The sequence below is a fragment of the Bubalus bubalis genome, chromosome 6, assembly GCF_019923935.1.
Source record: "Bubalus bubalis isolate 160015118507 breed Murrah chromosome 6, NDDB_SH_1, whole genome shotgun sequence".
NCBI lineage: Eukaryota > Metazoa > Chordata > Mammalia > Artiodactyla > Bovidae > Bubalus > Bubalus bubalis.
In genome coordinates, this window is record NC_059162.1 from 19,151,011 (window position 1) to 19,163,575 (window position 12,565).

The 12,565-nt window shown below is 48.0% G+C and overlaps 1 protein-coding gene across 2 annotated transcripts; it reads right to left on the bottom strand.

The window, feature by feature from the left end:
• Window positions 1-461: 461 nt before the first annotated feature.
• RIIAD1 (regulatory subunit of type II PKA R-subunit domain containing 1) lies at window positions 462-7,828 on the bottom strand. Of its 2 annotated transcripts, XM_006050789.4 has the most exons (5): window positions 7,682-7,828; window positions 7,106-7,182; window positions 2,367-2,413; window positions 1,150-1,276; window positions 462-580 (listed from the first exon to the last, which is right to left on the bottom strand). In XM_006050789.4, the coding sequence occupies exons 1-4, from the start codon at window positions 7,763-7,765 to the stop codon at window positions 1,206-1,208; spliced, it is 279 nt and encodes a 92-aa protein (XP_006050851.1). In that variant the 5' UTR covers window positions 7,766-7,828; the 3' UTR covers window positions 462-580; window positions 1,150-1,205. The 2 variants fall into 2 exon arrangements, 1 of the variants encoding a protein (XP_006050851.1); XR_006551640.2 differs by lacking the exons at window positions 2,367-2,413; window positions 7,106-7,182; window positions 7,682-7,828 and adding an exon at window positions 1,639-1,932.
• Between the last annotated feature and the right edge of the window lie 4,737 nt (window positions 7,829-12,565).

A 12,565-nucleotide genomic window follows, 5' to 3' on the forward strand; every position in this document is an offset into this window, starting at 1 on the left:
AGTCCACCGCCTCTGAGTCCCTCACTCTTATGCATGAGCCTGAGTGGGTTTTCTATGTCTAATCTCATTCACTCTTGCTGTTCTTCCAACCCAATTCCTCTGATTATTGCTTCTATGGAAATGAAAGTTAATCATCACCTGTACTCTAGGTACAGTAACCCCGGAGGTGAGATAAAAAACAAAAGCCACCTCGGAAGCGTGGACTCCGCTTGTTTGAGTACCACCACGGCCAGCTGTGGTCCTCTCCAGATACTCGCCACTGCTCTTCTGTCCAGTCTTGGCCCTGGGAGGGAGAGTCTGGAGGGGCAGGGAGCATACGTGGGCAGCCAGCCCACTGGCTGAGCTGGGAGGCCTTTGCCATGGACACAGAGACAGGCCCTGCTACCTCCCGGGTCAGAGGAGGGGTAGAGCAGCCTCCCATGAAGGATGTCTTCCTCCTCCTGATTGAAATAAAGCAGAGAGCACAGGAAGGTCTGCTTTTAATGAGTATCTTTAAAAGCCTTTGCAACAGCAGGCGCAGCCCAGGGCAGCCTGGAAACCCACACTGAGGGCAACAAAGCTCTCTGGCTTTCAGATGACCCTGTAAAAAAAAAGAAATGGTGCTGCTAAATCAGGAGTGTGGCTTCTTCCCACCTCACATTTAAAAATCCCAACCTTCCACATCATTTCAGGAAGCCTGCCTGGAAAATGTGTGCTGGCCCTCACAGGGTAGCCTGGTTTGACGATGGGGGTGGGGGCATGCCCAATCCAAATGGGCCTCCACCCCTTCCAGAAACAGCGGGGAAGCCCTTCCACTCCCACCACCAAGGACACAAGGAAAAGGCCACTACAGGAGCTCGCAGGAAGCCTGTGGCAACAGATCCCGCCCCCGCTTCCCTGCTTCTCTCTTTCCTCCAGAACTACTCCAATTTCCACTCTCAACCACGTCACTAGATTAAGAAGACGGATGTCTCTGCCACAGATATGCCAGACAAACCCTGGGCCTCTCTTCACAGCCCCTAATTCCCCAAGGTAGTGTCAGGAAAACTCAACACTTGCAGAAACTTCTCTGCAGACTGTTTGGTTTCTTTCACACCCCAGGCCGAGCAGCCAGTGCTTATTTTCACAGGAGTGAAGAAGCCTCTGTCTGTAAGTGAGGTTAACACCCACCAGAGGCTGGATTCTTTCTGGTCTCTCTCAACAGCTGAGCATCGTGATTTTGCTAATTAAGCCGCTTTCTTCTCCTTAATTAGCTGCATGTGAATCTTGTTGGGAAGTCTTGGATCCGTGAAATAGTCTGGGATGAGAATCAAAAAGAAGAAATCACCTAAACCCAAGGGGAAGTAGACGAGGGGAGAGACAGCTCACTCTGCTAAAAAGTTAGGGACAGCTCTGTCTTGGCAGGACTGTTCCTGCGGTCCAGTTTTACGATGTAATATGAGATGTCACAGCAAATTCCAGGGTCACCATCTGCACTGCCCCGACCCCCAGCACTTCTGAGCCTCCAGCTCCAGCGTTCCCGGGAAAGGGGACACGGGGTGGCCCTGGTCCCCACCACACCACCCTGCCACTGGCTTATCAGCTTGCTGACGCACAGGAAGCCGTCAGAGGGTTCTCTGGCTTTCTGCTCCAGGCCCATCTTGGGGCCCAAATAAATACCAAGTGTTATTCTTGTCTCCACTCGGCCTGCAGGCTCCTGTCTGAGACATCACGCCCTCTCTGAGAATATCCTCTCCAAGGAGGGCCAGGCTCTCGCAGGATGACGACAAAGGAGGATTTTTATACACCCGGCATAATGTGAATCAGAGGCAGCATCTGCTGTGGCAGCAAAGACGCACTTAGATTCAATCGGGAACCTTGTGAGGCTGTAACGGACTCCCAGGGCTAAAAGGACCTGAGAAATCAGTCGGCCTAGCCCCTTCCCTTTAAATACCATTGACCTCAAGCCCTCTCAGGGCAGCGGAGCCCATTAGAATCACCTGGGGAGCCTTTAAAACAGTGGATGCCAGGCCCCGCCCCAGACTAATTAAATAAAACCCTGGGGTGGGCCTGGGCATCGGTATTTTTTAAAAGCTCCCCAGGTGACTTTAATGCACAGCCTGGGCTGAGAATCCTGCTTTAAGATTCCCGGGAAAAGAGCTGCCTGTCTGTCCCTTTGGGAATCTCAACATTCTTAACCATCTTTACCACGAGGAAGTTCTGCCTCATTTCTTATCTGTCCTCATTCTGAGGAAATGATATGGAGAAAAGAGCGTTTTGAAGAAAGCTCCCCTGGGAGACATCAGGTGAAGTGGTAGCCCAGGTTCTGCCTTGTCCAAGTCGCAGTTCACAGGAACACTCCTGGTGCGCATTGATCACTCATCCCAAAGGGATGCTGCCTTACTCACCTGCGGCAAATTCTGGAATGTTGTCTGGTCTTTTCAAAAACATTTCTCTGGAAAACAACAAGGGGTACGGGGTGGAGGTAAAGCAGGTCCTGAGCTGTCTGTCGGCCGATGACCTGAGACACACCTGTCGTAGTGGGCAGAGAGCCAGAGGCCTCCTGCCAAGGACCCTTTCCGGTGTGATTCTCCTTTAAGTCAGGATCCGGGGCCAGAAGCAAGGAGCCTAGGGAATGATCACCTCATGAGACAGCGAGTGCTGTAGCCAAGTGAAGCTTGTCATTCACTCGACAATCATTTCACAAAACCAAGGCCAGGCCAGGGTTGAAGAGCTCGCTGCCCCATCCCTGAGGGTCTCACGTGTGGGGGACAGGTGTGGCACCCACAACCTTCTGAGGAAGAGCAACCAGAAATTGCCACGGGTGGGGCGAGAGAGCACAGGAAACAAAGCTGAGCAGATAGACATGAGGCAGCTGTTGGCCCGGCAGGCCCGTGGACGCTGTGACGACACCCGCAGGGCCGGCCCCCTGGGCAGCTGAGACTGCCTCACATCCCACGGAGTTTTATGGCTCATAAAGCAGGTCCACAAACATTACCTCACTCTCCAACCCCGTGAAACAGCAATGACTGTGCCCCGTTTTACACAGGAAGAAACCGAGCTTTCAAAAGGTTGACCATTTGCCCAAGTTCATGAAGTGAGTAAATAAAGGAGAGGAGCCCCAGGTCGTGTGGCTCCAAGGCCAGGGTTCTGCAACATAGCCTCGTGGCTACAGCTGCCCTGCCTGCCCAGGAGGCCCCTGCCTTGCAAGTTTCGACAATTTTGCTTCCCTTCTTTTCCTTCAATTCAACTTGAGAACTGCTGAGCACAAATTAGGTGTAAGTCACTATATAAGATATGAGGGATTGATTTTAAAAAGATAAATACAGCCTCACCTCAAAAAAAGGACAGTCAAGCACAAGGAAACGGGTAAGTTCCCAAAATGCCAAGTAACCTCCAGGTAGTGCTACAGGAGGGTTCGGAATAGTGTGCTGAGAGATCAGAGGAGAGAGGGCAGCCTCTTCAAACAAGACCCCCCAAGTCATCACACAGCATCTGGCATTTGAGGACCCTTGAGGTACACATGGGACAAAGGCTGAGGGACAAGAGCCTTCCAGAACAAGGAAGCAGCAGGAGCAAAGGTCTGGAAAGTCAAGGGAACAGCTCACATTCTATTGAGAGTGCACTCCTCGAGGGTAGGAACTGCGTCATCTCCACTTTTGTTTCCCCAGTGCCTAGAAGAGCACTCAGTGAAACAACCAGAGGGGTCCAGTCTGGCTAGAGTGGGGGCACGTGTAGGAAATAGAGGAAAGTGAAGGAAGGCCTGATATGGAGGGCCTTAAAGGCCAGGGAGAGACATTCCTACTCAGTTCAAGAGATGATGTTGTTAGTCACTCAGTCGTGTCCAACTCTTTATGACCCCGTGGACCATAGCCTGCCAGGCTCCTCTGCCCATGAGGATTCTCCAGGCAAGAATACTGGAGTGGGTTGCCATTTCCTTCTCCAGGGGATTTTTCTGACCCAGGGATTGAACCTGGGTCTCCTATTTTGCAGGCGGATTCTTTACCATCTGAGCCACCAGGGAAGCCCAAAAGAGGTGATAGGAATGGATAAATAAAGTGTGGTAAAGTGCCACCGTGGACTACTGCATAGCAAGGAGAATGGAGGGGCTACAAGATATTGCTGAGCAAAAGAACCAGGCACAAAAGAGCACATACTGTGGAATTCCATTTATATAAAGGACACAGAGGACTTCCCTCATATCTCAGTTGGTAAAGAATCCGCCTGCAATGCAGGAGACCCCAGTTCGATTCCTGGGTCAGGAAGATCCCCTGGAGAAGGGATAGGCTCCCCATTCCAGCACTCTTTTGCTTCCCTTGTGGCTCAGCTGGTAAGGAATCCACCTGCAATGTGGGAGACCTGGGTTCAATCCCTGGGTTGGAAAGACTCCCTAGAGAAGGGAAAGGCTACCCACTCCAGTATTCTGGCCTGGAGAATCCCTATATAGTCCATGGGGTCGCAAAGAGTCAGACACGACTGAGCGACTTTCATTTCACTTTCAAAGGACACAGAAAGGCAATATGAATCTGAGCAATTAGAAGTCAGGACACACACACACACAAAGAAGTCAGGATGCTGACTAACTTTTTGGAAGAAGTGACTGGAAGGGGCCACAAAGGGTCTGAGGTGCTGGTCAGATTCTAGTTCTTAATCTGGACACTAGCACCATGTGCATTCTCAGCTTGTGAAAGTTCATGCCACATTTTTGGTATTTTATATTTCAATAGAATTTTTTAAGGCGATATTGTGGATCCACTGCAGATTTTTCCAGCCAAGGAATGCTATGATTGGCGCTACGGTTTGGGAAGATTCGTCCGCCTGGCTGTTTACAGAAGCACCTAGTAAAGCCTTCCTACAATGTCACGCTTTGTTTCCTATCTCCAGCCTAAAACCTGAGCTCTCTGGGTGCCTAAAAATAGGTTAGATCCCTACTCCTTCCATTTTTCAGCTTCCAAATTCAAGGTATAAAGAGTTCCGTACGCTGTATATGTAAGTACAGACCAGAAAGCTGTGGCTGAATGGCCATAAATCATCAGGATCTGGAAGAGCCAAGTGGAGAGCCAGTTTCCCAACAAAAACGCTGTGGGGCTTCTCACGGCTTACAATGAGTCTACAGCAGAGACCTGAGGCCAGGTGAGGACAGGCATGCCGCCTGGGACTCTGTCCCCCCTTCTCCCTTCTTCTTTTCTCATAGGAGGGACCATCAGAAGCATCCAGGGCCGATGACAGGCTGATTCTGGTTCATTCTGGTACCATCCAAAGGAAATAACAATCACACACACACACATATGCCCTGAAAACAAACCCTCAAACACTTCTGCTTTCCTCCCACCTCCATCCCAGAAAGAGAAAGGCCTAAAGGGGGCCAGGAGGATTTCATGAGAGGAGCTTGAGGGACAGCAAAAGGAGAGGCCTCGTGGCCCACCTGGCCCAAGAAGGGGATGATAAGGAAGGAGAGGGAAAATTGCCTGGGGCTGTCCTTGCAGACGCCAGGCTACTCCTGGAAACTGTTCCTGGGCAGAGAAGCAGGGCCATTCCTGCCATGTGATTAAAATAGTGCCCTCTTCATTCACCACCCCCACTGCTTTTAATCCTTTTGTCTGTGAACATTGCAAATAGTGAGATATTTCAGGTTTTACCATCTATTCCCAATCTCCTTGCTGGAATCTTTCCTAACTTGCATTGTGAGCTCCCCAGATCAGGACAGATGTCTTCCTTTATCTCCCTTTAGAAGAAAAGGTACAGAAAGTGATGGCCCGATCTCCAGGGCTGACACTGCCAGAGGACCCCTAATCGATCTTTTGGCCAAGCCTTACCCCTAGCCCAAATAAAACCAAACTTCTCAGATAGGTTTCCATTTGCCCTTTCCCCTTCCCCTATCTGCCCTCTGAGACTCTACTGCCATTTGGAAAATGGCTAAAATATGAAGAACAATGAAGCATGAAGAAAAACACCCCTCTAGGCCTACTTTTAAAAAGACAGGGACTTCCCCGGTAGTCCAATGGTTACCACACTTCTGCAAAAGGGGGCTCAAGTTTGAGTTCGATCCCTAGTCAGGGAACTTAAGATCCTGCATGCACTCCAGTACGAGCAAAAAAATAAAAATCTTTAAAAGACAAAGGAGAGCACAACTTCTGGCTCCCAGCTCCTGTGTGCTTACAGTGAAATGCAGTGGAAAAACCAGGGGTTTGGATCCTGGTTCAGCACCTGGGTAAAGTACATCATGTGTAAAATGGAACTGATAATAAACTATCTTTGTAGAGCTGCTGGGAGAATCAGCACAAATGTACCAATTTGCCATACACTGTGTGGGCCCTGGGGACAAAACCATGGCTCCACTAGCTTAGAGCTTTGGTCCAGGGAGAGAGACAAAAGATGGACAATGCAATTACACTACAGTGTGATAACTGCTAATGGAGGAAACCAACACAGTGCCTGGATATGGAAGCCATTATTATTTAAATCTTGTCTATTTGTCTGCAGCCAAACAGTATTTCTGAGATAGCTCTATTGTTTCCATCTATTGATGCGCCATGATTTTTTCCCTCCTCAGTTCCTTGCTTTTCATCCCATTAGGAAAATTTTCCATTCAAGCAAATGCCACGCTGAAAAGCAGTGTGGGGGAAGGGAAAAGGTCTCCAAGATATGGTGGAAAATGGTTTTCTTTTCCCCAGGACTTATAGGGGAGTGGCTTCCAACCCTTGGAGTCTTTCTACTATGTTCTCTGGTACATCTGAAAGGCCAGACAGCTATAATTCTTTTTTTTTTAAGTTCTAATGATCTTGTTAAATACCACTGTGGAGAATAGTGTTCTACACCCAGTAGCTGTCTGCTGAGTTTCTCAATGCCAAATTCCTTGTTCCAAGTGTCAGAAGGTATATATTTATCTTCACAGCTAAAATGAATGCATATTAATATTTCTGAGATAACTGAAGGAAACCTCTAGAAATAACAAGAAAATCCTGGGTGTCACAGGCCCCAGCATTAGAAAACATTCCATCTTAGGATATTTTCTAATCTTCAGACCCTAAAGGAAGCAACAAGCTGTGTTTAAACAAAGAGGACGTGACTCACACTCATCTATCCCCAACGAGATTTGGTAAAAATTTACACTATTTACTCAAGGCCAGTCTGGAAAACCACCTACCTGAAGAAACCACTTATGAGCAACTCCACTTCTTTGTGGGTCCTAAGGTACTTTTCATTAGTAATCCGAGTTTGAATCTGGGGGTCAAGAACCAAAGGTCACCCTCCATGAAGAGAAAGATTTCAGGGTTCCAGGCGGAGGTGCAGAGGGCTTGGGGAAACAAGGGGCTCCCTTAACCCGGGTCTCTTCCCAGGATGTTTGAACAGTTAAACCATCTCTCTTCTTACAGATTATTAACATCTCCAATGCTGTCTCAGGCTCAGGCTTAGGCGCCTTAACTAAAGTCGGGTCTCTACCGTTGGGAAGGTCTTGTTTGTATCTAAGTTAAAGTAGCCGGCTGTCAATTCGGTCCATTTTTCTGGTACATTCCTATTTTAGTTCTTTTTGCACTTTCAAGCGCCTGCGGGGATCTGTTCAAGGACCCAGAAGCCAGGGGTCCGCCGGAGGTGTCCCCATCCCCCAGCCTGCCGCCCCTTTATCTGGGCACAGGCTCCCGAGTCCCTTCTCTCTGGGGCCCGGCCCTCACCCGTGGAGGAGCTGCACTCCGATGGAGGCGGGAGTTGGGACCGCACCCACCTTGAAGCCGCGCAGCTTCTCCAGCTGCTCTGGGCTCAGTGTTTCGGGGTACAGCCCCTTAATCGTGCCCGTCAGGTTCGCCATCTTGTCGCGGTCGTCAAGGCGACGGGCGGCACAGCAGGTGAGGACCCGCCCCCAGCCTGGCCCCGCCCCCAAGCCCGGCCCTCTCCAGCAGGGGGCGGGGCTGAGAGAACCAATAACGGGGCCATTCTGAAGTCAGGGAGTGAGCTCCGGAGGGATTCTAAAGGACCCCCTTCCGCAGATTTGGAGACTGGATTTACAGCTTGACTCTATGTGAAAATGAGTCCTTCTTCTTGACCCCACCCAACCTCAAATAGTTTTTTCTTTAACTTGAGAGCAAAACTGGAAAGACAACTGTGGAAAATTCTTAGAAATGGGAATACCAGACCACCTTACCTGCTTCCTGTGAAACTTGTATGCCGGTCAAGAAGCAACAGTTAGAACTGGACATGGAACAACGGATGGGTTCCAAACTGGGAAAGGAGTACCTCAAGGCTGTATATTGTCACCCTGCTTATATGCAGAGTACATCATGAGAAATGCTGGACTGGATGAAGCACAAGCTGGAATCAAGATATCAGGGAGAAATGTCAATAACCTCAGATATGCAGATGACACCACCCTTATGGCAGAAAGCAAAAAAGAACTAAAGACTCTTGATGAAGGTGAAAGAGAAGAGTGAAAAAGCTGGCTTAAAACTCAACATTCAAAAAACTAAGATCATGGCATCCGGTCCCAACACTTCATGGCAAATAGATGGGGAAACAATGGAAACAGTGACAGGCTTTATTTCCTTGAGTTCCAAAATCACTGCAGATAGTGACTGCAGCCATGAAATTAAAAGACGCTTGCTCCTTGGAAGAAAAGCTATGACAAACCTTAAAAAGCAGAGATGTTACTTTGCTGACAAAGGTCCATCTAGTCAAAGCTATGGTTTTTCCCGTAGACATGTATGGATGTGAGAGTTGGACCATAAAGAAGGCTGAGCACCAAAGAATCGATGCTTTTGAACTGTGGTGTTGGAGAAGACTCTTGAGAGTCCCTTGGACTGCAAGGAGATCAAACCAGTCAATCGTAAAAGAAATTGGTCCTGAATATTCATTGGGAGGACTGAAGCTGAAGCTGAAGCTCTGATACTCTGGCCACCTAATTGGAAGAACTGACTCATTGGGAAAGACCCTAAGATTGAAAGAGAGGAAGACAAGGGCATGACAGAGGATGAGATGGTTGGATGGCATCACCAACTCAATGGACATGAGTTTGAGCAGGCTCTGGGAGATGGTGAAGGTCAGGGAAGCCTGGCGTGCTGCCATCTATGGGGTCGCAAAGAGTTGGACACAAGTGAGTGAACAAAAAAAGAGTGAAACTGGAAAAGGGATTCCTTTAGGCAGAATCTCCCAGAATTTGGTTCCTGACCCTCTCACTTAAAGCCTTAGTAGTAGTAAAGGAGAATCTAGGCTTCTTCCCTTTCCACTGGCCCAGAAGCCAAACCCCTCCATCTGTCCTGTAGACACTTGACACTGAAATCTCGGGTTCTTAACAAAACATGAAAGCACCCTATAGCAAGAAATGAACCAAGTTCTACAAAGGAAGGAACATTCTCAGACTGAAAATGCTGGACAGGACCTGGGGACATCCTGCCAGAAGTTTCCCATCTTGGACTGACTTTCTTGTGTAGATTAACTGCTCCTTATAAATTCTAAATCATGTCTCCCACTCCCAATGATACACAGGAGGGGAAAGGCAGTTGGTCTTCAAGATGTGTTCTTCTACTAGCTAATTAAGAAGAGAAAGTGAGACAAAAAGTCAGAGAGCTGAAAATAGCACCAAGAAAGGGCAGGAGGCTGTCTGACAATACACACAAGTGCTGAGTTTCTACACCTGCAGAGATCATGCCCAGCAGACTGCCTGAGAGGCAGGGAAGAGCGTGCAAAAGGAGGCAGTCTTTTCAGATTTATGAACAACTGCATCACGTGGCACATACACCCAAGGAGCAAGGAAACAGCTTAACAAACCCAATATCAGGCCATGGCCTGGGAGGGGTCTCTCTGCCATCTGCTTCTCAGAAAAGACTGAGAGGGAATTCCCCGGTGGACCAGTGGTCAGGACTTGGTGCTTTTACTGCTGGGGCCAGGTTCAATCCCCGGTCAGGGAAGTAAGATATCACAAGCTGCAGTGTGGACAAAAAAAAAAAAAAAAAAAGACTGAGGAAAAGAAGTGAAAATGTTGGCAGTTCTCAAGCCAGGAGAAAACCTCCAGAGGTAGATTAAATAGTAGCCTAAAAGCTTCTTCCCAGAAACCCCATCTGGGTTAGTAATCATTTGGGTTGTTTTTTAGGAGCGTGAATTATAGTGAGAGGTAGATAAGCTGCCATCTGTCGGAAGTGATTCTTTTAGGCCGAAGCAGAGGTTAATCAGAGGTGATGCTTCTCCCAGCCAAGACCTGTCTCTGCCCACCCCTCCACTCCCCAGAGAAGTTAGTAGTAAAACCTCTAGATTTGTACCGTCTGCTGTGGTCATCGCCAGACACCTGTGGCTGAAATTTGCTGCATCAGATGAGCTGTAAGTGCAAAGTACCTGGATTTTGAAGACTTTATTTTTTTAATCTTTTGTTTATTTATTCTTGGCTGCACTGAATTTTTATTGCTGTGCGTGGGCTTTCTTTAGTTGCTGAGGGTGGGGGCTACTCTCTATTTGCTTGTTCAGGCTTCTCATTGCAGTGGTTTCTCTTGTTGCAAAGTATGGGCTCTAGACTGCAAGGGCTTCCATAGTTGTGGCTTGAGGACTCAGTTGCCCTGCAGCGTGTGGAGTCTTCCTGGACCAGGAATTGAACCCGTGTCCCCTGTACTGGCAGGCAGACTCTCAACCACTGGACCACCAGGGAAGTCCGACTTTGTATTTTAAAAATGTACAATATCTCATTATTAATCCTTATGTTGATTACATGTTGAATATTTTGGATATGTCATATAAACTCATTGAATAATATTTTGAATATATCAGTTAAATAAAATATATTATGAAAAGATTTTTCATTTTTACTTTCTTTAATGTGGCTACTAGAAAATTTTAAATTATTTATATATATATATAGCTTGCATTATAGTAAATAGTGCTGGTCTGGACTGGAAAATCTACACACACACACACACACACACACACACACACGGCATATACATGCAGAATTCCCTCCATGCCCCCCACCCTCGTGCATAAAATGATTAATGTCCTGCTTCTTCTAGGCTATGATCTTCTTGTGCTTTGAGAATCAATCAAGCCTTTCTTGACTGACCACATCCCATGACCTAAACCCCAAATACACATATGTGGAAATGAGAGAAGCTACTTTCATTTTTTCAAACAGCTTCCCAGGTGGCACAGTGGTACAGAATCCACCTGACAGTGCAGGAGACGCCTAAGACTTGGGTTCGATCCCTGGGTCAGGAGGATCTCCTGGAGCAGGAAATGGCAACCCACTCCAGTATTCTTGCCTGGAGAATTCCATGGACAGAGAAGCCATGGCGTCACAAGGAGTCAGATACGACTGAGCATGCACGCGAGTGAAGGGCCAGTTCTCACTATTGTAGATTGCGTTGGCCTGTCTTACCTCTCCACTCGAGGGAAGGAAGGTTATAGCATCAATTCTCTCTGTACATTCTTATAGATTCTGCTGCAGAAGTCTTTACTCTTGTTTTCAATTAGTGAGGCCAGCAAGTGTTTGGTGACCAGTCACTCTGCCCACACATGCCATCACTACATTTTGTCCTTTCTGAAAAGCATCCCAATTATTTAGCACTTCTCAGTTCCTAAGAATCTAAAACCAGGAACGTGCTCTCCCTTTATAAAGTCAATAATCTTTTAATGCAGGACATCTTAATGTTGAGCGCAAAAGCGCAAGAAAGAGGGTGAGCTTGTGGTGGTAGAAAGAGAAAGTACCTGGGAGGAACGAGGAGCTGGAAGCCTCATTTCCTCCAGGAGAGCAATTCCCCAGTATGGGCCTCTGGGTCATTTCCCCCCACACACCCCCCACCCCAGCATTTACCTCATAGGGATACCTCTCCCATGGCTGTAGAGAAAACAGAGATGTGCCCAAAGTCACCCAGCAGCAAGGGCCTAAAGAGAGCTCCCACCTCTTTCCCCCTAAACCCTGCCTCTCCTCTCAGACTGAAACCTTCCATCTGGGGACCACAAACTAAACGAAGGATTGAAGACATTTTGCTGCCTTGCAGCTGTCTCCTCAATTGCTGACTGGGAGGAGGAGTGAGGGGAGTTCATTATAATTTGCTTTTGTGAATGTTTAATATTTCAATTAATATGATTAGCCCCAAGCCTGAATGAGCAGCAGGGCGGCAGGTCTGCTGACAAGACACAGAGTAATGAGATCAACAGGGCCATGGGGTCTTCCTAGGCTCTGTCCTCAGAGGGCGAGATCTGTTTAGCATCTCCATAAATACCAAGATCAGATTAGGAGGCAAGGGAAGGAGCAGAGGGGGTGGGGAGGTGAGTGGAAAGTTACTTTTCAGATGTGTTTGCACTCTTGACTCCCTGGCACTGCCATCTCGTATTCTGGCCACTCTGGTCAGAATGGTGGTCAGGTGGTCCTCTACCATCTGCCACCACCCACCCATTTTAGAGGGCCCTACAGGGAGGACCTGGACATTCATACAGTGAAGTATAATCATGTCTGCACACACACACACACACACACACACACACTTTCTCTCTCTCTCAAACATACATACCTGGCAGAATGTGACTTCAGGCCACAGGAGGGAAGGGTGGAAGGGGGTTAATGAAGGATTGAGCAGTAGAAGAAAGGATATGTCTCACCCAGGGCTCAGATGAAGACACAAGAGGAAGAAAA

Coding starts and splice junctions, on each gene's coding strand:
- RIIAD1 (XM_006050789.4), bottom strand. CDS start 7,765: ATGGCGAACCTGACGGGCACGATTAAGGGGCTGTACCCCGAAACACTG. Junction 7,183..7,681: donor AGAAGCTGCGCGGCTTCAAG/GTGGGTGCGGTC, acceptor CTTGACCCCCAG/ATTCAAACTCGGATTACTAA. Junction 2,414..7,105: donor CTCATAAGTGGTTTCTTCAG/GTAGGTGGTTTT, acceptor GTTGTTTTCCAG/AGAAATGTTTTTGAAAAGAC.